At 42.5% G+C, this 23,198-nt stretch overlaps 1 protein-coding gene across 3 annotated transcripts in view; it reads left to right on the top strand.

Moving 5' to 3' along the window:
* Positions 1 to 22,183, top strand: part of NFX1 (nuclear transcription factor, X-box binding 1) — an 84,239-nt gene extending 62,056 nt beyond the window's left edge. For all 3 annotated transcript variants that reach the window (XM_066367831.1, XM_066367832.1, XM_066367833.1), the window contains exons 14-24: positions 93 to 212; positions 2,972 to 3,051; positions 5,719 to 5,949; positions 6,690 to 6,763; positions 8,704 to 8,805; positions 9,364 to 9,405; positions 16,551 to 16,649; positions 18,850 to 18,916; positions 20,239 to 20,384; positions 21,086 to 21,190; positions 21,953 to 22,183. In XM_066367831.1, coding sequence (XP_066223928.1) covers positions 93 to 212; positions 2,972 to 3,051; positions 5,719 to 5,949; positions 6,690 to 6,763; positions 8,704 to 8,805; positions 9,364 to 9,405; positions 16,551 to 16,649; positions 18,850 to 18,916; positions 20,239 to 20,384; positions 21,086 to 21,190; positions 21,953 to 22,025 — 1,139 coding nt within the window. In that variant the 3' untranslated portion in view covers positions 22,026 to 22,183. The remainder of the gene's footprint in view (positions 1 to 92; positions 213 to 2,971; positions 3,052 to 5,718; positions 5,950 to 6,689; positions 6,764 to 8,703; positions 8,806 to 9,363; positions 9,406 to 16,550; positions 16,650 to 18,849; positions 18,917 to 20,238; positions 20,385 to 21,085; positions 21,191 to 21,952) is intronic.
* The last annotated feature ends 1,015 nt before the right edge of the window (positions 22,184 to 23,198 follow it).

The following is a 23,198-nucleotide window of genomic DNA, read 5'->3' as shown; positions in this document are numbered from 1 at the left end:
TGCGTGTGTGTGTGTGTATGTATGTGTAAAACATGAGTGCACTCACCCCAAACTCATGAAGGGTTATTTTATTTCACTTGCTGCTCCATCAGGTTTTGATGAATTAACCTGCCACTGTGGCGCATCAGTGATCTACCCTCCAGTTCCCTGTGGTACGAGGCCCCCAGAGTGTACCCAAACCTGTGCCAGAATCCATGAATGCGACCACCCAGGTGGGTCCCATTCCCTTGCCTCCACACCTTATAGCCCGTTCACATCGTGTCATTTGGGATATTGCCTGACAGTCTTCACTACTATGAGGTCATCCTGTGATGACACCTCTTGCTCCCAAAGTTGCTGAGAGCTGCTTCTGCAAAGGTGGGTCTGTGATTGGGGCCATCGCTGGGAATCGGAATCGCAGTGCTCTTCATTACGTTACTCTGTGGATGTCAGGCACACCTGAAAGGCTGGAAGAAACCATTCTTGGTCTTGTCTTTCAGGGCATTTTTTCCTTCTTCATTACCTCAACTTTTGTTGCATATTTCAAAGTTGAGCATCTTTTTTACAAAATTAGAAGTAACTTGGGTTTTGTTGCTATAGAAGCAAAATATGTTTATTATATAAAAAGAAAAAATAGGGATAAAGTTCAAAGATTGAAATATTTATGTCATCTTTTAGGAATTAAAATTAACATGTATTTTTGGGGACCTTTTTTTTCATGGGCAGAAATATACATTTGCACTTTTTGTTTCTAAAATAACGGTGAGAGTCTACTGAACTTACTCATTTTGACTAGCATTTTTTTTCTCAATGTAATTTTAGCCTTTCTCCTTATAATGAATATTTTTATGAATAGATTTTTCTTTTTGTAAATTGAATTTATTGGGGTGTCATTGGTTAATAATATTACATAAGTTTCAGGTATACCATTCCATAATACATCATCTACAAGTAGATTTTTCGATGGCAGTAGAGTGTTCTGTTGTATAGATGGACCATGACTTACTCAGTCAATCATATGTTACTAGACAATTAAGTTGTTTCCAGTTTTTCTCTGATGGTCTCCTGTAGGCACCAGGCCAAAAGCTACTTAATTATCACCCATTTTTTCATATCTGTCCAGTCTAGTATCTGGCTTTCCGATGGGACTGTATGAAGCCCATCATTTCATTTTACTAAGTCCCACAGGCAAACCTGAAATTACTCAAATCACCAGATTTGATACAGTAAGTCTGGACATCTGATTCAGACTGAAAAATCGGCAACTAGCTATCAATTTTGAAGTTAATAGAGTAAAACAATTCAGTAGATTATTTATGAAATGAAAAGGTCCTTCCCTGGGGACCTTAAGATGGCCTTCCCAGCCTAATTTGCAAGCCCCTGCTGTGGTGTTCGCACCAGCATGAAGTAAATGCTGAAGCCAGTACTCACCCACTTTCTCCTTCACACTCATTTGTATGTTACAGATGAAGTCCAAATCCTGCTGGTTAATGTCCACAGTATAAGCTTAACCATTTGTGAGTTTTGTTTCAGCCTGCTTTTCAGCATTCATTTAACTTTTTCTTTAGTGTTTGTTATATATATAGTATGGTGTCAGACACAGAGGGAAGAAAAATTAGCCCATGATCTTGAGGTTCTTATGTTTGCCCTATGGAGAAGAGGATGTTAATAAAGCACACATGCCCTGGCCGGTTGGCTCAGCGGTAGAGCGTCGGCCTGGCGTGCGGGGGACCTGGGTTCGATTCCCGGCCAGGGCACATAGGAGAAGCGCCCATTTGCTTCTCCACCCCCCCCTCCTCTCTGTCTCTCTCTTCCCCTCCCGCAGCCAAGGCTCCATTGGAGCAAAGATGGCCCGGGCGCTGGGGATGGCTCCTTAGCCTCTGCCCCAGGCACTAGAGTGGCTCTGGTTGCGGCAGAGCGACGCCCCGGAGGGGCAGAGCATCGCCCCCTGGTGGGCGTGCCAGGTGGATCCTGGTCGGGCGCATGCGGGAGTCTGTCTGACTGTCTCTCCCCGTTTCCAGCTTCAGAAAAATACAAATAAATAAATAAATAAATAAATAAAGCGCACATGACACAACCCACCATTACATGAAGTTGGGCCAGATAACATGGCAACAAGCCATCTGCTTAAGAACTAAGACATCAGGGAGTATAAGAGCACAGAGCAGGGTGTGGTCAGCTATGGAAGGCTTTGTTGTAGGACATGAATTTGGATGACTGCCTCTTAAGGGCAGTAAGGAAATGGAAAGGAGTAGGCAGAAGCATGTTAGATGGATGAATAACAAAGATGTCTGAGCAGAATTGAGGAGCTGCTGTGTCGGATAGGACCGAAAGAATGGCTGAGTAGAATGGACACCATGCAGCTGTGCCACAGGAAATAGGGCAGGAAAGCTAGCTGCCTCCTCCTCTGCTTCTGTGTTTGCACGTCTTTTCCCCTCATGCTTGTCTCACTCATGCTCATTCTTCAGTACTTGAACGTAAAGCCAGCTACTTTTAGCTTTCCTGTGACCATTTTTAAAAGTACTATTAAGTTTAAAAGTTCCCTGTCATGCCCGACCAGGTGGTGGTGCAGTGGATAGAGCATCAGACTGGGACATGGAGGACCCAGGTTTGAAACCCGAAGTTGCCAGCTTGCGCGCAGGTTCATCCAGCCTGAGCATGGGGGCGTTGGCTTGAACCTGGGATCATAGATGTGACCCCACTGGTCACTAGCTTGAGCCCAAAGATCACTGGCTTGAGCAAGGGGTCACTCACTCTGCCGTAACCCCCCGCCCCCGGTCAAGGCACATATGAGAAAGCAATCAGTGAACAATTAGGTACCGCAATGAAGAATTGATGCTTCTTGTCTCTCTCCCTTCCTGTCTGTCTGTTCCTCTTCTGACTCTGTCTCTGTCAAAAAAAAAAGTTCCCTGTCATGACATTATGACATGTATAATAGTTTATGTGGCTTCATTTACACATTATTCCTGATTTTACCTTTCTTTTTCTACAGTGTATCATTCTTGTCATAGTGAAGAAAAGTGTCCTCCTTGTACTTTCCTAACTCAGAAATGGTGTATGGGCAAACATGAGGTAAGTTTTCCCCTCATGTTTATTACGCCAGAGATTTATTTTTATTGAATTATGTTAAGTTGTTAGTTGTTTCTCAAAGTTAATACTCCCAAGAAGCAGAGGTTTACTGTTGACATTCTTTTTTTTTAATTAAAGTATAGTTTGCATAAAATAAAATTTACCCTTTTTAATGTAATGGTATGTGAGTTCTGACAGAAGCACTTATCCAGTCATGTTACCACCTCCACAATCAAGGTGTAGAACAGTTTGTTCACCCCCAGAGAACATTCCTTTATGCCCCTCTCGAGGTGTTCTCCCCCGACCTCCAGGCCCTGGCAACCAGTGATCTATTGTCTGCTCTAGTTTTGCCTTTTCCAGAATGTCACATAAATGAAGTCATTCAGTAGGTAGCATTTTGAGTCTACTCTGTCATTTTTAATGTGGTTACAATAAGTGAAATTTAGGCAGTTGGCCTTGAGAATATGAGCTGTTTTCTGAGGCAATTTCTAGGTTAATCAGCATGGGGAGAGGTTATTAGCCTGAGAAAAGGTGTTACAGAGAAAGCATCCCAGGAGAGGGGTGGGCATTCCACCAGTAGCCACTGTGTTTTTTCTCTGCGCACCTTCCCATCCTGACTGCTGGACCTAAACGCCTTCCTCCAGGCTCACTTGCCCTGCCTCATTGCTACTACTGTGAAGGACATTCATCCTTGTGCCTTCCTCTAAGCTATATTTGGAACTATTGGCCAAAGGCTCTTTGAACACTTTTTTAAAATGTTTATTTTTAAAAAGGCATATTCATTGTAGACAGTTAAGAAAATACAATTCTAGGCCCTAGCCAGGTAGCTCAGTTGGTCAAAGCATCATCCTGATACCCCAAAGTTGCTGGTTCAATCCTCATTCAGGGCACATACAAGAAACAACCACAGAATGCATGAATAGGTGGAACAACAAATTGATGTTTCTCTTTATCTCTCTTTCTGTCTTTCTCTCTCTCTCTCCTCCTCCCTCCCCCCTTTCTTTCTCTCTCTTTCTAAAAATCAATCAATCAATTTTTTAAACAAAATACGGTTTTGCTACCCAGAAGGAAATACTCTTTTAACTTTCTGGTGTATAGACTACCAGTCCTGTATGATACACGCTTTCTCCTACTTTATTAAAATTATACTGTTTTGTAACTTGCTTTTTTTATTTCATAGCATGTTGGCCAACATTTCTTGGAACTCTTCACATTTATGACAACATACTTTCAGTATTCTTATCTTGACAGATATATTTTTCTCCACTTATTTCCTATGAGTGGTTCTCAAGTCATAGTCCTTAGTATTTATTATTATTTTTTTATAAGTCTTACTTCCTCTGAGAGTAACCACTCTTAAGACATCCATGTCTTTCCTGACCTGTGGTGGCACAGTGGATAAAGCGTCGACCTGGAAATGCTGAGGTCGCCGGTTCAAAACCCTGGGCTTGCCTGGTCAAGGCACATATGGGAGTTGATGCTTCCTGCTCCTCCCCCCTTATCTCTCTCTGTCTCTCCCTCTCCTCTCTAGAATGAATAAATAAAAATAAAAGAAATAAAAAAAAAAGACATCCATGTCTTACTGTCTTTGTGTTGATGGCTTATTCAGACTTTATTCAACAAGTATTTATTGTGTGCCTACAGTGTGCTAGGTAAAGGCTAGGTTCAAGTGATTCATAAATGAACAAGACAGTGTGATCTCTGCCCTTGTGAAGTGTAAGTACAAAGTACTGAAGTAGATAGAAGGGCCTTACCCTTCCTTATAGAGGAAGTACCATCCTAAAGGATAATGAGATTATAGCCAAGTTGGGAGGGATTAACAGAGGGCAGCATGTGCAAAAATTATATCCAGCACCCTGGTAAAAGAGTAGGTAAATGTTTAATGATGGAAACTACAATCTATCAAATTACTGATTACAGAGTGCTACAAGCATGTACATCCTAGACTTTGGAGGCCTTTTCAAGAGTAAAAGTTATGCCTGACTAGGTGGTGGCACAGCAGATAGAGCATCAGCATGGGACGCAGTGACCCAGGTCCAAAACCCCGAGGTTGCTGTCTTGAGTGCAGGCTTACCAGCTTGAACACAAGGTTGCCAGCTTGAGCCCAAAGGTTGCCGGCTTGAGCCCAAATGTTGCTGACTTGAGCCCAAGGTCACTGGCTTGAGCAAGGGGTCACTGGCTCTGCTGGAGCCCTCCTGTCAAGGCACATATGAGAAGCAATCAAGGAACAACTAAAGTGACGCAACTATAAGTTGATGCTTATCATCTCTCTTCCTGCCTGTCTCTCTTTCTCTCTCTCAAAAAAGAAAAGAAAAGAAAAGAAAGAAAGAAAGAAGAAAAAGATTGTTTCATCCTCCCATTCGATCATAGCATTTTCAGATAAATCCTCAGTGATGTGGTTTTACGTGCTTGTTACCCACCTTGGGAAGTTTATGTACCAAGTCACATTTGGCTGTTACCACAAATCCTTTTGGATTCTAATAAGCATTATGAAATAAGATTTAGATTTGTTTTCTTTTTAGATTTGTTAACTTTTCAAACTTTGAAAATCAGCCTTTCAGATAAAAATAACTTAAAAAACTGTTCTTTTTGAAAGTTTAAAAATGTTTAGATAGGAAGTTAAAAGTCACCCCAGATCTGACATGGAGATGATACTTCTGTTTCTCCTAGTTACGAAGTAACATCCCATGTCATCTGATTGATATCTCTTGTGGATTGCCCTGCAATGCTGCTCTGCCGTGTGGGATGCACAAGTGTCAGAGACTTTGTCACAAAGGAGAGTGTCTTGTGGATGAGGCCTGCAGGCAGCCCTGCACCACCCCCAGAGCTGACTGTGGCCACCCATGTATGGCACCCTGCCACCTCACCTCACCCTGCCCTGTGACAGCTTGCAAAGCCAAGGTGAGTATTCCTGGCTGCAGGTGGGGCAGTGACTGGAGTCTGGGGCTGCTAGTGAGTGCAGAACTGTCTGCAGCAGTGCCTGGACACGCCTCCTAATCAGAAGTCATTGATTGTAAGGAATTGCAAGTTAAATTGGCAAGAGAAAGGTAGAATAAATTGTATAGATTTCTGTTGGCCCAGCTGGAGAGAGCCTTCTAATATAAAACATGTATTTTGTGCAAGATGTTGTACTAGGTCCTGGGGCTATACCAGTGAACAGGAGGCACATAGTCCCTTCCATTAGATGGGACAGATACTAATTAATAACTCAGATAATTAATTATGACTGTGATAAGTGTCATAAAGGAGTATTACACTCTTGTAGAAGGAGCTGTGAGAGTTTATGAAAAGGGGACTAATATGGTCTAAGAGATTAAGAACGGCGTCCCCAAGGAGATCAGAGCAGCAGGATGAGGTGGACTTGGTTAGGTCTTGGCTGGTTGGTTCATATGTGTACCTGTGGTTCAGTGGTGAGCTGTCCTTTCAGGTGGGATTCAGAGGAGTAAATCTCAGTAAAGGTCATGTCAGCTACCCATAGTCAGTTTGCATATGTGGTTAATTTCCTCCATCCTGGAGGGCAGCCACTCACTTTCTGGCTATTCTCTGCTGTGGTTTGATTTGAGAGAGGCTTTAAAAGAGAAAGCTGGTTATTTGCTTGGTTTCCATGAGCTAAAAGTTGCTCCATGTACATCTTACTTCAGATTGAGCTGCAGTGTGAATGTGGACGAAGAAAAGAGATCATGATTTGCTCTGAAGCATCCAGTACTTATCAAAGGTTAGTGCTAACTAACTGTTAACAATTAGTGGATCTGGGTAAAGGGTATGCATGTGTTTATTATAGGATTCTTGTCACTTTTATAAAAGCTAGAAAGTTTTTTAAATAAATTTTCTTTTTTTTAAAAAAAATTTTTTTTCTTGAATTTTGTTTTTCTGGTTCAAAGAAGAGGTACTGCTGACATGGACACAGTACAATATATAGCTGATGTACTATAGAATTGTACACCTGAAACCTGTATAACTTTATTAACCAATGTCACCCCAATAAAAAGGAAGAAAAAAATAGCCTGACCTGTGAAAGCATCGACCTGGAATGCTGAGTTCCCCAGTTCAAAACCCTGGGTTTTCTCATGATGGAATGACAGGGCCTGGTGGCTGGAATGTGACTTGATCAGGCCTAGTGCTGGACTGACTCCCCTGAGGTCATAGTCTGGGATATGGCTCTCCCTGATGTGGAAAGAGTCCCCAACCAGTTTTTTGAAATTAAAATTCAGTCCTGGGGGAAAAAAAAACAAAACAAAAACAACCCCAGGCTTGCCCAGTCAAGGCACATGTGAGAAGCAACTAGTATGAGTTGCTGCTTCCCGCTCCTTGCCACCCCATCCTCTGTCTAAAGATCAATAAATAAAACCTTCAAAAAAAGAAGAAAATTAATTTAATTTTTATAAAAGCAAAGAAAAGGTACTGCTTTAAGTACCTTTCCTTACTGAACTTTAATTTGTTTTCTGTTTTTTTGAGAGAGAGACAGCAAGGGAGAGAGAAGGTGAGCAGTATCAACTCCTTGTTGCTTTCACTTTTAGTTGTACGTTGACCCAAGGTCATACCAGTGTCCCCTTGCTCAAGCTACACGATCCCAAAACTCACCAGCCTGAACCCAAAGGTCGCTGGCTTTGAGCTAGTGACCCTAGGGTTCCAGGTTAACACTATATCCACTGCGCCACCACTAGTAGGGCTCTACTTTAATTTGTAAAGTAACCTTTCTTCTCCTCTCCCTTTTGGTCTTATTGCACTGTGAGATCAGAAGGGAAGATGTCCTGAAGTTGCAGGAACTGCTTTAATGCCCTACCGATTGTGGTAGCACAGCTAGGACCAAATCCTGTGCTCCTCCCCTGGGGTGGGGGTTTCTGACTTTGCATGCAGCCTCCTGAAATCTTGGGGCCCATGTTTTCACACAGGGATCTGTGTACAGAGGTGGAGGTGTTAGGGATGGGTGGTTGTGTGTATCTAATTAGATGCGGAGATATGCCATGGAGTTACGACTTTAGGAGTATGCAGACATCAGAGTGGCTGATGAATACCCTCAGAGTGCCAGCCATTGGCCTGGATGTTGAAGGGGTACTGAGGAGTGGATTACCTCATTGCTTCCTGTGGCACTGGCTGCTTTTAGAATCTAATTGAAGACCCTGGCCGGTGGTTCAGTGGCTAGAGTATCAACCTGGCATTTAGATATCCCAGGTTTGATACCCAGTCAGGGCCCACAGGAGAAGTGACCATCTGTTCCCCCCCCCCCCCTGCCGCCCTTCTATCCCTCTTTCTGTCCCACAGCTAGTGGCTCAATTTGTTCAAGAATGGCCTTGGGCACTGAGGATAGCTCTGTTGGAGTGCATCAGCCTCAGATGCTAAAAATGGCTCGGTACTCAAGTATTGGCCCTAGACTGACTGGGTTGCCGGGTGGATCCCAGTCAGGGCGCGTGCAGGAGTCTTCCTCACTATCTCCCCTTCTCTCACAAAAAAAAAAAAAAAAAGAATCTAATTGAGATGTGACATAAGCATAAGTAGTTTATGTAAGCAGGTAAAAGTTTATATAGATGGGCTTTTGAGGCCACACAAATTGTTGAGTTGTAGATATGCCTTGGAAGAAGTCTTCTGTTTACCTAGTATAAGGAGGTTCTTATGAAACTGCAATGCCTTTTCTTGCCTCTCTTTTATATACTTCAGAATAGCAGCTATTTCCATGGCCTCTAAAATAACAGACATGCAGCTTGGAGATTCAGTAGAGATCGGCAAGTTAATCACTAAGAAGGAAATTCACCAAACCAGGTAATTTAAAAAATGTATGGATGGCTATGCCTTCTTTCTCCGATTAGGCTTAATTTCCAGAGGGAAGGAACAGTTCATTTTTCTTGGTCCCCCATAGTAAAGCCTAGTACACACAGTAGGTGTTCAACAGACATTTGATACTCAGAGTCACACACAAAATAAAAAAATAATTAAAAAACAATCACGCCCAGTCCATTCCAATGAATTCTGCTCAGGGTATAGCTGAGACTAGAGGAGACTTTTCCAGGCCTCATTCCAGCTAGTAGCCAGAGGAAGCAGAGGCCTAGAGATGGCCAGCCCATCCATTGGAGAACAGAGGGGCACTGGGAGTATTTTAGGTGCTGAGCAGGCAGGGCACACTCTGAGGCCCTTCTGAGGATTCCTAGACTTTCCTAACCCAGAGTCCTGCCCACTGTCCTTGAGAGGGGACTCCCTCATCCTGCTATCCTCTGGCCTAGAGTCTGCTCTATTTCTAGGTTGACTATCTAAGAACTTACTACTATATAGAAAACGTGAAACCTGTTCCCTGACTTCATTTTTTTTCTTTTGCTTCTCAAGGCTGGAGTGTGATGAGGAGTGTTCAGCCTTGGAAAGGAAAAAGTAAGTAGTGTCAACTGCTGTTTATCTAATTGTCCTTGAGTTCTATGAAACTGGTGGGAGGAAACAACCCTTAAGGCATTCATGCCGCACCTGCTCTCAGTCTTTTGCTGCTATTGGAGAGCAAGAGAAATTGGGTCATCAAGAATTGAAGTGTGTAAGGATAAACCACTTAACGCAATTGCAGCATATTTCCGAAACAATTTGAGCTTATGTGGTTTTGGGCAGGGTGTAAATAAACATCACATGCCACAGCATACTTATTCATGACTAGCAGACTTCCTGATTCCTCTGGAGATAAGAGGCTTAAAAATTTTTTAATGAACTTTTATGTTGAAGTGTAACATACATATAGAAGATTAGAAGTGTACAGATCAGTGAGTCATAAAGTAAATAGTGTTAAAATCGGCACCAGGTCAAGAAATGGAAAATTACCAGAACCCTCTTTTATACTCCACAAAGATATTACCTCTGTCCTGACTTCTAATACTTTAAATTAGTTTTGTCTGTTTTTGAACTTTATATAAATGATGAAATCCTGTAGTTTATATTAGTTTTGCCTGGTTTCTTTCATTACATATATGACATTTATTCCTGTTGTATGTAGCAGTACTTTGTTCATTTTCATTTCTGCATATTTTACTGTATTAATATATCATAATCTATTTCTCTTCTACCATTAATAGATATCTGTGTTGTTTTCAGTATTGGGCTATTCCAAATAATTCTGTAAAAGCATTTTTATATTTGCTTTGCTGTATATATTTATTCATTTCTATGGGATATAAACTTAGGAGTAGAATTGCTTATTAATAGGGTATGCATATGTTCAGCTTTAGTTGGTTCTGCCAAACAGTGTCCAAAATAGTTGTAACAAATTGCACTCTTAAAACAGTGTTGTAGTTCTCATTGCTCTACATTTTTATTAGCTCTTGGAATCTTTTTTATTTCAATCCATTCTCATGGATGTATAGCCTGATGTTAGTGAGCTTTTAATATATATTTACCTGATGACTAGTAAGATTGAATACCTTTTCATATGCTTATTGGCCATTTGGATATTGTCTTTTGTGAAGTGCCAATTCTCTTGTGAAGTACCTATTCTTAAATTGTCTTTTTTTTTTCATATTGATTAGTAGAAGTTCTATATATTTTGGATGTGAGTCCTTTGTTGGTTTTATATATTTTCTCATACTTTGTGCCCTAACATTTCCCTCTTTTCATGATGTGTGGTTTTGGGGGTTTTCTTAAATGCATTAATTGATTGATTCTTATATGTGCCCTGACTGGGGATTGTACCCACACTGGGCTACCCAGTCAGGGCCCCACAGTGTCTTTTTATAAACAGAATATTCTGATTTTAAGGAGTCCTATTTATCAGTCTTTTCCTCAGTGAGTAGTGCTTTTTATTTCCTGTTTAAAACATATTTGTCTATCTGAGGTCATGATGATATCATCCTGTTATTGTCTAGAAGCTGTATTATTTTACCTTTCACATTTAGATCTACAGATGACCTGGACTGATTTTTTTGAGCACAGTGTAGGAAGATTCATGATCCAGTGTTTTTCCATATGAATATTTATTTGACTTGTACCATTTATCAAGATGTCCTTTTTACAGCACTCTATATCCATACTATTTGTGTGGGTCTATTTCTCAGCTCATTCTGTTTCATTGTGCTAATATCACACCATCTTAATTATTGTACCAATATAACAAGTCTTAATATCTGGTAAGTATATCTCTTCAAACATGGTTCTTCAAGATTGTCTTGGCTATTCTTGGCAATTTGCACCACCACTTAAATTTTAGGATTAGCTTATCAATAGATCTTGTACATCTTTCAGTAGCTTTGTTCCTTGCTAAACAATGCCCATGATGCAATTATAAATGATATTTTTTTCTTGTATCACTTTTAAATTTTCATTTTCTAATTGCTTATTGATGTTACATAGAAATATAGTTTATGTTTGTTGCCTTGTATTCACAAACTTGCTAAATTTACTTATTTCTAATAGTTTATAACTTCTGCCCTGGCTGGTTAGCTCATCGGTTAGCGCATAGCCCAAAATGCCAAGATTTGCAAGTTCAGTCACCAGTCAGGGCACATACATGAAGCAGCCAATGAATACACAACTAAGTGGAACATCAAGTGAATGCTCCTCTTCTCTTTCTCTCTCTGTTTATCTAAAATAAATCAATAACTACTACTAACAAAAAAAAGTAAAAAGAGCCCTGTCTGGTTTACTCAGTGGATAGAGCATCAGCCTGGCTTATAGACATTCCAGGTTTGATTCCCAGTCAGGAAACACAAGAAAAGCGACCACCTGCTTCTCTTTTCCTTCCTCTCCGCCTTCTCTTTCTTCCCTCCTATAGCCAGTGGCTTGATTGATTCGAGCGTTGGCCCTGGGCCTGAGGATATCTCAATCGGTCCTAGCTCGTCAGCCTCAGGTGCTAAAAATAGCTCAGTTGATTCGAGCATCAGCCCTAGATGGGGGGGGGGGTAGTTGGGTGGATCCAGGACAGGGCGCTTGTGGAAGTCTGTCTCATTATCTCCCCTCTTCTCATTAAAAAAATTTAAAAAAAAGCGTGCAGAGGACCCAGGTTCGATTCCCGGCCAGGGCACACAGGAGAAGCGCCCATTTGCTTCTCCACCCCTCCGCCGCGCTTTCCTCTCTGTCTCTCTCTTCCCCTCCCGCAGCCAAGGCTCCATTGGAGCAAAGATGGCCCGGGCGCTGAGGATGGCTCTGTGGCCTCTGCCTCAGGCGCTAGAGTGGCTCTGGTCGCAACTTGGCGACGCCCAGGATGGGCAGAGCATCGCCCCCTGGTGGGCAGAGCATCGCCCCTGGTGGGCGTGCCAGGTGGATCCCGGTCGGGCGCATGTGGGAGTCTGTCTGACTGTCTCTCCCTGTTTCCAGCTTCAGAAAAATGAAAAAAAATAAAAATTAAAAAATTAAAAAATTAAAAAAAAATTTAAAAAAAGGAATAGTTCATAACTTCTTTTAGGTTTTGCTTGTATACAATCATATTCTCTTCTAATAGTAAGTTTTATTACAATTATAGTACCTTTTTTCTTTCCAATTTTTAACTTTTTTCTTGCGTTATTGCACTGGCTAGGACCTCCAGCATGGTGTTGAATAGAAGGTAGTGATAATAGATATTCCTGACTTATCCCCAACCTCAGAGGGAAAGCTTTAAATATTTTACCAGTAACTATGATGCTTATTGGAAGTTATTTCAGGATACTTTTTTTTTTAATCTTTTATTTTTATTTTATTTTATTTTTTACAGAGACAGAGAGTGAGTCAGAGAGAGGGATAGACAGAGACAGACAGACAGGAACGGAGACAGACGAGAAGCATCAATCATTAGTTTTTCATTGCGCGTTGCAACACCTTAGTTGTTCATTGATTGCTTTCTCATATGTGCCTTGACTGCGGGCCTTCAGCAGACCGAGTAACCCCTTGTTGGACCCAGCGACCTTGGGTTCAAGCTGGTAGGCTTTTGCTCAAACCAGATGAACCCACACTCAAGCTGGCGACCTCGGGGTCTCGAACCTGGGTCCTCTGCATCCCAGTCCGATGCTCTATCCACTGCGCCACCACCTGGTCAGGCTATTTCAGGATACTTTTATCAAATTAAGCAGCATTTATTCAATGGCTGGCAAACTTTCTGGTTTGAACAAAGATTGATTAAAAGGTATAGCTTTGCCTGATCAGGCAGTGGCACAGTGGATAGAGCGTCAGACTGGGACGCAGAGGACCCAGGTTTGAAACCCTGAGGTCATGGGCTTGAGCTCAGGCTCATCTGGTTTGAGCACAGCTCACCAGCTTCAGCCCAAGGTCACTCGATCTACTATAGTTCCTGGTCAAGACACATATGGGAATACAATCAATGAACAACTAAGGTGCCACGGTGAAGAATTGATGCTTCTCATCTCCCTTCCTGTCTGTCTGTCCGCCCCTCTCTGTGTCTCTCTTTCTGTCTCTGTCACACACACAAAGAAGTATAGCCCTGTAAAAATGTTAATTGGAGAATTTAGGTGAAGACTATATAAGTTTATTATAATATTCCTTTTTTTAAGATCTTTTTTTATTTATTGATTTTAGAGAGATAAAGGGAGGGAAGAAGAGAGAAAGAAGCATTCATTTGTTATTCCACTATTTGTTGGTCACTTCCTGTATGTGCCCTGACTGGGGATTAAATATACAACCTTGGTGTTTAAGGACAATGCTCTAACCAACTGAGCTAACCAGCTAGGGCTATTATAATATTCTTGTAACTTGTCTTTGAAAATTTTTCAAGATAAAAAGTTAAACAGAAACAAAGCATAATCCTATTTTAGGTTGAAGTTGGACTTTCAACATTTGTTTACAGTACCTCTTTAAGTGGCTATATGTGTAGAAGGTAATATGATGATTACTAGCACTGCCCAAATTTCCCTTGGTTTGACCACTTTGGTAAACTTTGTAATAACTGCTGTATAAAACTCTTCCCCTTTAAGAACCATCAGTCACAGTGTTCTCAACTGCAAAATACAATAGGAACCAAGTCCTGAGTATTCAGAAATGCTGTGGTGAGAACACAGAAGGTCTCCAAAACCATGAACCTGACCTTTAGATGGTTGAGAGACAGTATTGTATAGTAGGTAGAGCCAGAACTCTTAGAGTCTTGCTTCACAAGTCACTTAGCTGGGTAACATTGGGCAAGTCACATATCCTCTCTAAGCTTAAACTTTCTTGAAAAACTGTAGAAATGGTGACATTAATAGTATCTACCTCCCAAAGTTGTTGTGAGGATTAAAACACTCATACTGGCCCTGGCCGGTTGGCTCAGCGGTAGAGCGTCGGCCTGGCGTGCGGGGGACCCCGGTTTGATTCCCGGCCAGGGCACATAGGAGAAGCGCCCATTTGCTTCTCCACCCCCACCCCCTCCTTCCTCTCTGTCTCTCTCTTCCCCTCCCGCAGCCAAGGCTCCATTGGAGCAGAGATGGCCTGGGCGCTGGGGATGGCTCCTTGGCCTCTGCCCCGGGCGCTAGAGTGGCTCTGGTCGTGGCAGGGCGATGCCCCGGAGGGGCAGAGCATCGCCCCCTGGTGGGCAGAGCGTAGCCCCTGGTGGGCGTGCCGGGTGGATCCCGGTCGGGCGCATGCGGAAGTCTGTCTGACTGTCTCTCCCCGTTTCCAGCTTCAGAAAAATACAAAAAAACAAACAAACAAACAAAAAAACACTCATACTAAGGATGATCTGACCTGTAGTGGTACAATGGATAAAGTGTTGACCTGGAATACTGAGGTTGCTGGTTCGAAACCTTGGGCTTGCCTAGTCGAGGCACATACAAGAAGCCACTGCTGCAAGTTGATGCTTCCTGCCCCCCCTTTCTCTTTCACACTGTCTTCTCTCTAAAATCAATTTTTAAAAAAAATTAAAAAGAACTAAGGATGACTTCATACAGCTCTTGGTACAATCCTAGCACATAGTGAGTAGGTGCTCAGTAAATGTCACTTACTGGTTAGAACTGCCTCTCTATTTCTGAAAGGCTTTTGAATTTCTCCTCAATCTCAGTGATGACATAATGACTCTCACCATATACCCTTTCTTTAATATCCACTGACCTCTAAGAAAAAAGAAGAAATGCAAATTTAAAAGAGAAAATGCCATCTGAAGTTACAAATATGTACTTCACTAAGAAATGAAAAACTGGCAGGCCAGATTTTCCCACAGACTTGTTTTATTAGTGTTTACATTTGAATTAGTGGCTGACAAATCAGAACATAAAAAAATCTCCCCCTTTGGAATTCTCTTGAAAATTATCCTTCTCTTTAAAAATTGGAAAAATCTAGCCTGACCAGGAGATGGCGCAGTGGATAGAGCGTCAGACTAGGACAAAGAGGACCCGGGTTTGAGACCCCGAGGTCACCAGCTTGAGTGCAGGCTCATCGGGTTTGAGCAAAGCTCACCAGCTTGGACCCAAGGTTGCTGGCTCAAGCAAGGGGTCACTCGGTCTGAAGCCCCCCCCCCCCCCCCCCCCGTCAAGGCACATATGAGAAATCAAACAGTGGACAACTAAGGAACCACAATGAAGAATTGATGTTTCTCTCTCTCTCCCTTCCTGTCTGTCTGTCCCTATCTGTCCCTCTCTCTGACTCTATCTCTGCCACACACACAAAAAAAAAAAGTTGGAAAAATCTAGCAGTGGTAAACCAGATTCGTATTGGCATTAAGCTTGCAAGGGACCTGTCTCATTGTAAATGAAAATTATACTAAGAGCTAAGCTGGATTTTATCCATCTTTAAAAGAAAAAAAAACCACACTAACTGGGTGTTGGTGAGATGCTACAAGACTCATAACGCTGTTGGTCAGACATGGCCGGGCAGGTATGGAGACTATTCAGACTAATGATCGAGGGTCTAAGGTCCAGACCACTGAGTCCAGTAACCCTGCACGTGGAAATGTTTTCCAGAGAAATAATATTAAGAGCTTTTTGTTCAAAGATATTGTGTCACTACAATATTGAGAAACTGGAGATCTGTTAAAGAAACCTAAATGAGGAGTATTTAAGTAAATTATGAGATATACATTATTCAAGGATTATGCAGCTATTAAAATAGTATGTGTGAAAACCGAATAATAATATGAGAAATGCTAATCATCTCATGACAGGGTAGAAAAAGATATAAAGTTTTATATATACTGATTGTATTGTATTTATAGGGAAAAATTAGAAAGGAAATGTACTAAAATGCAGTGTTTATGTTGTTAATGGAATACTTTATTTCCTAGACTTTCTATAACATGATATTAATTTTAATATAAATCTACTTTATGTATCTGATGTTTAGGTGAAACCTCAGAGAAGGTCATCCCTCTCTGACCATTCCCACTGTTCTCATCCCCCAACCTTCTCTTCATCAGAAAATCTAAGTTCCCACTGTCAGCTTGTGACTTGCCTGGGACCCACATAGACCTGTCTTACTTTCTTCTATGAAGACAATACCATATCTTGTCCCAAGTTGTTATTTTTTCCTTAATAATCGGGTTTACTGAAATGAGATTATTGATGTATAAAGAAGTTAGGACATGATGAGCACTCTGTGTTACTATAAAGTGTTTTCCCCCCTCCTTTTATTTACATACTTCTCTCTTTCAGGCGGCTAGCAGAGGCATTTCATATCAGTGATGACTCTGATCCTTTCAATGTACGTTCTTCAGCATCAAAATTCAGTGACAGTTTGAAAGAAGATGCCAGGTATTTAACTTGTTACCTACTTTAATTGTAGCTTATAAAGTACTAGAAAGCCCGGCGGTCATACGAAATGACCGTTGTTCTAGATATTATAAATTGTAATTAAAATGATTTGTGCAAAGGTGTCTGCTAATTCAAACTGAATTACCCAGGGCAGGTGGCGAGGATGCCCCTTTGCTTAGTGCCCCATGGGGTTTCCCCCTTCTACTTGCTTAATTGCTTAAAGTAGGGTGCAATGAAGGAAACCACTGGCGGTACATTTCTTAAGAGCCACCGCTAGCTCAATAAATAAAGGTGATTTAAATAATAAAATGTTAATTCACATGTCAAAGATCTCTTTGTACACAACATTTCTTGTGTAGATCTTTCCATCATTTTTAAGCTCACCTTGCAGAGGACCATCAATTATTTTTAATTTTACGTCCGTTCTTTCACTTGACCATGAAGTCGAAAGCAATAAAGTCCTAGTCCAGGCAAGTCAATTGGTTTGTTTCCCATGGACGCAAAAGCAAACGAACTATTAATGGATCGAATGCTATCCATGTACTGTTTGCTATTTGGATGCTGACTAGTCAATAATTTATTCAAGAGTGGTGGATAATTCTCAATTAGTGGAACTACAATGTTTTCGTACTTGCAACATTGAGAAAATCCTTTCTTGCCACGGTCAAATCGATTAGTTTCTAACTTGAAGTTTAAGGACTGACAGTGTTCACATTTAATATTCATGTCACCAGAGGAATGCTCAAAAATTAAAGTTTCTCCGTTTGAAACTGTTTTAATCCTTTTTGCGTTTCGGTCAGCATTACTCTGTCGTTTTTTTTGCATTTCTCTCCTGCCTTTGTTCAAGGGACTCATTTTGTCAAGACAGGCTTTTTTGTCTTGCATCTGAGGCAAGCCTTGTTTCTCTATGCTCATCAGTCTCATTTTGCCGAGAAAGACGCATTTGCTCTGCGACTGAAGCAAGCCTTGTCTTTCTCTGCTCAGTGGTTTCTTTTTGTCGAGAAAGCCATTTTTGTGCAGCTTTAGCTCCTTTTCTCTCCTCTTCAGTGCTGTATTTTCTAGGAGGCATTCTTAAAAGAAATTACGTTAAGACGTAGTTTTTATGTAAAACAGATGATTGCCAATGCAAACAAATGTTCACCTTCCCCCTGACCCGCTCAATTTGCGTTCAGCTGTGGCAACTTCACCCCATTGGCTAGTACAGTTACGCAAGCAACCAATAAGCTATCGGCGACAGACAGTTACGCAAGCAACCAATAAGCTATTGGCGACAAACAGACACTTAAGCCGCATATAATAAAGATTTGGTCTTTTAATATTTAACTAATATGTACTCCTCTAGATGGAACCAAATTTTTGTTGGCTTTTTTATTTATTTGTTTGTTTTTAAGTGAGAGGAGAGGAGATAGTGAGACAGGTTCCCACATGCACCCCAACCAGGATCCACCTGCCAACCCTGTCTGGGGCCAGTGCTCGAATCCACTGAGCTGTTTTTAGCACCTGTGGCTAAAGTGCTCCGACCAGCTGAGCTATCTTTAGTGCCTGGGGCCAGCGCTCAAACCAATCAAGCCACTGGCTGCTGGGGGGTGGTGGGGTGGGGCGGAGAAGGGGAAGATGGAAGGGGAGAAAAACAGAGGATCACTTCTCCTATGTGCCTTGACCAGGAATTGAACCTGGGATGTCCATACGCCAGACTGACTCTCTAGCCACTGAGCCACTGGGCCAGGGCCCAGTAAAAGTTTATATATCTGTTATAAGAGATTTTATGATGTTTAATAAAATACCTTCTCTCAGTTTCTCAGAACTATCCCCTTGAAGAATTTTAACTTTGAGGGGATGTCCCCCATGGTAGGAGTTTGAGTCTCCCTAGGGCTAGACTGGCCTAAATTCTCTGGCTGAATTTCACCTCTGTCTACCCAGGTCTCAGTCACAGAGGTCCACACTTGGGCAGTAACAGCTCTTGTCCACCTGTCTCCTGGCCCTCTGGTGGCTATTTCTCCATCCACATATTTGTTTTCCCTTTTTCTCTTTCTTTATTTCATCACAGTCAACATTCTGTTGTCTGACAATTCCTGATCTTTGCAAATTTTTCTGCCCACATTGTCCATTGTCCTACACTTTACAGGCAGAAAGGGTGGGCAGGAGGGATTTTCAAAGAGCACAAACAGATGAAGTTAACTGTAGTTATTTCTCATTTCAGGAAGGACTTAAAGTTTGTCAGTGACGTTGAGAAGGAAATGGAAGCCCTTGTGGAAGCCGTGAATAAGGTTGAAGTCAAAACATCCAATTGGACGTGTCTCTAAGGCCAGCTTGATAAAAAATCAAGTCCCAGAAACACTGTTGATATAGAATAATTGATATAGAATGTAATAGAAAAATTCACAACTTCCTTTTGAGGATCCTTATCTTTCCCAAAAGCCCATCCATAATACTATCCACAGAACCCCTATCCTGGTTCAGAAAAGATATCTGCAAATTACATGTAAATAAAAACCCTAGGTCAGAGCCTCAGAATGGGTGGAGAAACCTAGGCAAGGCGTTTCAATAGTGATGGTTGAATAACTGAGATGCTTAGGGAGACTTGCTGGGTCCTCAGATCTCTGAAGGGCTATTGTAAAATAGGACATCCTCATTCTTGTTACCCCAGAGGTAGGAAGGAAAGCCTTGGGTAAAGAGAAAAAGGTGAATGACTAGAGCTGAAGAGTAATGGCATAGACTCCCTCAAGAGTCTCAAGAGAGTGAGGCCTCCTTCTTCACTGAGCGGGACTCTGAGGATGAGATGCTGCTTTAACTTCATGTCTAATAAAGGGTTTCCTTTCCGCCATCTGTCTTACCCCTTCCCCTTCTCCCCCTTCCCACCTCCCAGCAGGATACTAACACAGAGGAGGGAATGGAATCATTCTTCTCCAAATTAGGAAACCTGAGCAAATGTATTTCTCTGCCTGTGTGTATCTGCACACTCATGGTTTCAGTGCAGAATGTACTGAAGTGAGAGTTTCTTATCTTATAAGTTTTACATTTATTTAGTCATTTTTTGGATCTATAGCTCACTTCCCACTTATAGTTCCCCTAGGCTCGTGATGGCGAACCTTTTTATAAAAACGCCCGCTTTTGCAGTGCTGGTCAACCTGGTCCCTCCCGCCCACTAGTGGGCGTTCCAGCTTTCATGGTGGGTGGTAGCGGAGCAACCAAACGGTGCCACGATTGGCCCACCATGAAAGCTGGAACGCCCACTAGTGGACGGGAGGGACCAGGTTGACCAGCAATGCAAAAGCGGACTGTTTTTATAAAAAGGTTCGCCATCACGGCCCTAGGAGGAACTGTTCACTATCTGTAAGTCTTATTCACTCACCCTTTGTCCCTAACCCTGGCCCGCTGCTACCATGTGGCTCACAAGTAGATTAAGTGCATCAGCCCTAGTCCTCCCAAAGCATTCAGCTTGCTTGGCAGTCGCTTAAATGCTATACACTATAGCCTCTAAAACTCAGACACATCATTATTGACCCACGCTGTTCTGGTGTGCAGGGAAGGACCTTTGTAAGTATATTCTGTTAAGATGATTTTATCACTTTCTTTTCCCTTAATGCAGGGAAAGAGTGGTAAGAAGAGCCATTTCTTCCCTCCCATGAACAGAGACCACCGCCGGATCATCCACGAGCTAGCCCAAGTGTACGGCCTGGAGAGCATGAGCTATGACAGTGAACCAAAGCGCAATGTCGTGGTCACTGCCATTAGGTGGGTGGATCTTGTCATCACAGGAGGAACTGCTTGGTGGGACAAACGACCCAGGAACAGTCTATCATAGTTGCTTTCCTTATTTCCTCTCCTGGAAGAATAGTTGGAAAATCTGCTCTTGGAACAACCATTCTGAGACAATCTAAAGGCCCAAACCAGACAGCAAACTTCAGGCCAGAGGACAGATCCACCTAAAGAACATGAGCCTCACATCTGCCCACATTTTCATTAGTCACTGGCGGCAGAATTCCTTGGGCTAAGGGAACTGACCCTGAGCATCTGGGTTGGGCGCCTGCCCATTACATCTGTCCCTTTTTCCCTTCTGTCTGGCATGATGGAAACAGAAAGAATGCTAGACTGTGACTCAGGTCATCCCCTGGAAACATATTTGCCATCAGAAGAAACTGGGGCAGTATATGAAACAGGAGGGGACAGGGATGACCTAGGATCACAGTCAGAACCTGAGAGAGTTGCAAGAACTTCCCATTGAAGAAAACTCAGGTGTGAGATGAGAAAAAACAGGTAACAGGCCCAGCAGAGGTGGTTGGAGGGGACAGGGGTTAAATGGAGATGACCGTGCCTGAGCAGAGATGGGTCACATGAGAGAGGGACCTGTATGATGCTCTGCGGATTTCCAGCTGTCTGCCTGTCTCCACCAACAATCCTCACTGTTCAATATTTTGTGTTCTTATTTTTATCAGAGGGAAGTCCATTTGTCCTCCTATCACGCTGACAGGTATACTAGAAAAGGAAATGCAGTCACGGCCTCCACCACCAATTCCACATCACAGACATCAGCCAGACAAGTAAGGATTCTTTAGCTACTTTCCAAAGTTCCCTGTCTGTTCAGAGAAGCTGTCAGGGCTGAGCTATCCTGGGCTGTCCCAGCCATTGGCAGCCTCCTCGGACTTGGCCTTGGGGTATCGTGTTCAAATATATAGGGTTTGACTGGATGTCAGACACATTTGTCATGCTAGAGGGGTCCCAATTTGATGTTTGTTATGCCCACTTCCCCTCACGGAAGGGGAAGTGTCACATGAGGATCACAGCAAGTGGTGTTCCCATGGAACTGTGTAGAGCACTAGGTGTTGCCTGTTAGGCAGAGCCCAGCAGGAGTATCTGGGGCCATGTAGCCCCCTAGGTTCGGCCCTAATCATCCTTGGGAAGCAGGTGTCCTGGATTCCAGTCAGCACAGATTGTCTGTTACGTGGGCAGTGGTTTTGGAAACAGGTGGGCTGTTCACACATTACTCCACAAATGTGTCCAGTGCCACCTGGATAACCGTGTATAGTCATCGGCCTGTTTATGCCATGCTGTCTTTTTGTTTTCCTTTGCTTGCTTTAGTTTTATATAAAACTGTTGTGGAAATTTTTAGGGCAGAGAAAATAGTATTAATATAGTGAACCCCTGTGTGCCCATCACCAAATTTCAATAGTTCTCAGCTCATATAGACCCCTCTATCTTATCAAAGCTTCACAAATTATAAATCAGGCAATCCTTAACTTTCTGAAGACACAAATCTGTTTTCCCCAGAGAGAAAAGTTGATCATTCTTTGTTTGCTTTTCAGGAATCCTGGGAGCAATAATTTACAGAAAATAGCCAAGGAGCCGGTAATTGACTACTTTGATGTCCAGGACTGAGAAGCTCAAGATGTATTTTAATGATTAGGTGGGGTGGAGATTCATTTGCCAGCAGATAAATCATGCTTGTTCCCAACTTCCTGGTGGACTCACAGCCTCACATACTTTGTTGTATTGCTGCATCCAAAACATGAGTGTGTCAGAAACCCCGTCCTCTAGTCCCTTTGTATGAAGTGTCTCTGTGCAGCCAGATGTTGACGCACAGTCACTAGTGATTCAGTCATGTGTTTGCAGAGGCTCCTCAACCCTTCATTGTGATTGCTCAGAGGTGTAGGGGAACTTTGGGCTTGGTTTGGACAAACCAGAATTTTAGCCTGAAACCGATTTGATGGCACTTAGTCATAGCCTCAGTTGTCCCAGGTATCCATCCTCCTCCTAAAAAATGTGTACAACGTCACCTGCACCTTGCTTTCTTAATCCAAACTAATTAGTCTTCGGAAAGACAAGAGCATACTTCTCAGTCTGAAATACCAAGCATTGAGTTGGTACACCATACCCAGAATCGCACATGTTCTGTTGAACCCAGCTATCTTACCTGAGTCTTTTGCCAAAAACTCTCCTGGATCTATCTAGCTGAACTTAGTTTAGTAGTTCTCAGCACCTTTAGTTCTAGACCTAGCAGAGGGGCTGGGTGGCTTTATGGAATTCCATTTTCTAAAGTCCAGGGGCACCTCACATCACATCAGTTTAGCTATCCACCATGCTGGCAGAGAACATAGACTAGAGGAACCTCCTGCCAGTTCACACTGTGGACTCTATGTATGACCAATATAGCTCTGACGCCTTCTCTGTGCTTGAGAAAGAGCTCCAGTTAGACTTCTCTTTCCTGTTTTGCTTCACCCAGGCCTGCGGCAGCCATATTGGCTCTCCCTATCTCTGAGCACTGGACTTCTGTTTGAATAGTCAGAAATGTATGTGGACAGTCCAGCTTAGCCCACTGGAGGCATGCTTCTGGCCCCTTTAAGGGAAGTGCATCACCAGCTACATTAGTTTGGCCTTCTGCATCGGCACACCTCCAGCACGGGGGACCAAACTTCCAACAACTTTCTTCTGCACCAAAACAAGCCACAATGCCCAAAGCAACAGGAAATTTGAGAAATTACTTTACAAAACCAGCACTTAATTTTCACAGAGCAGGGTTACCCTTTGGTCCTGACCCAGACAATCTGCTTT

Source organism: Saccopteryx leptura, chromosome 2 (genome assembly GCF_036850995.1).
Source record: "Saccopteryx leptura isolate mSacLep1 chromosome 2, mSacLep1_pri_phased_curated, whole genome shotgun sequence".
Classification (NCBI taxonomy): domain Eukaryota; kingdom Metazoa; phylum Chordata; class Mammalia; order Chiroptera; family Emballonuridae; genus Saccopteryx; species Saccopteryx leptura.
The sequence above is the reverse complement of the archived record's forward strand: the minus strand, read 5'-3'. Positions and strand labels throughout refer to the sequence as shown.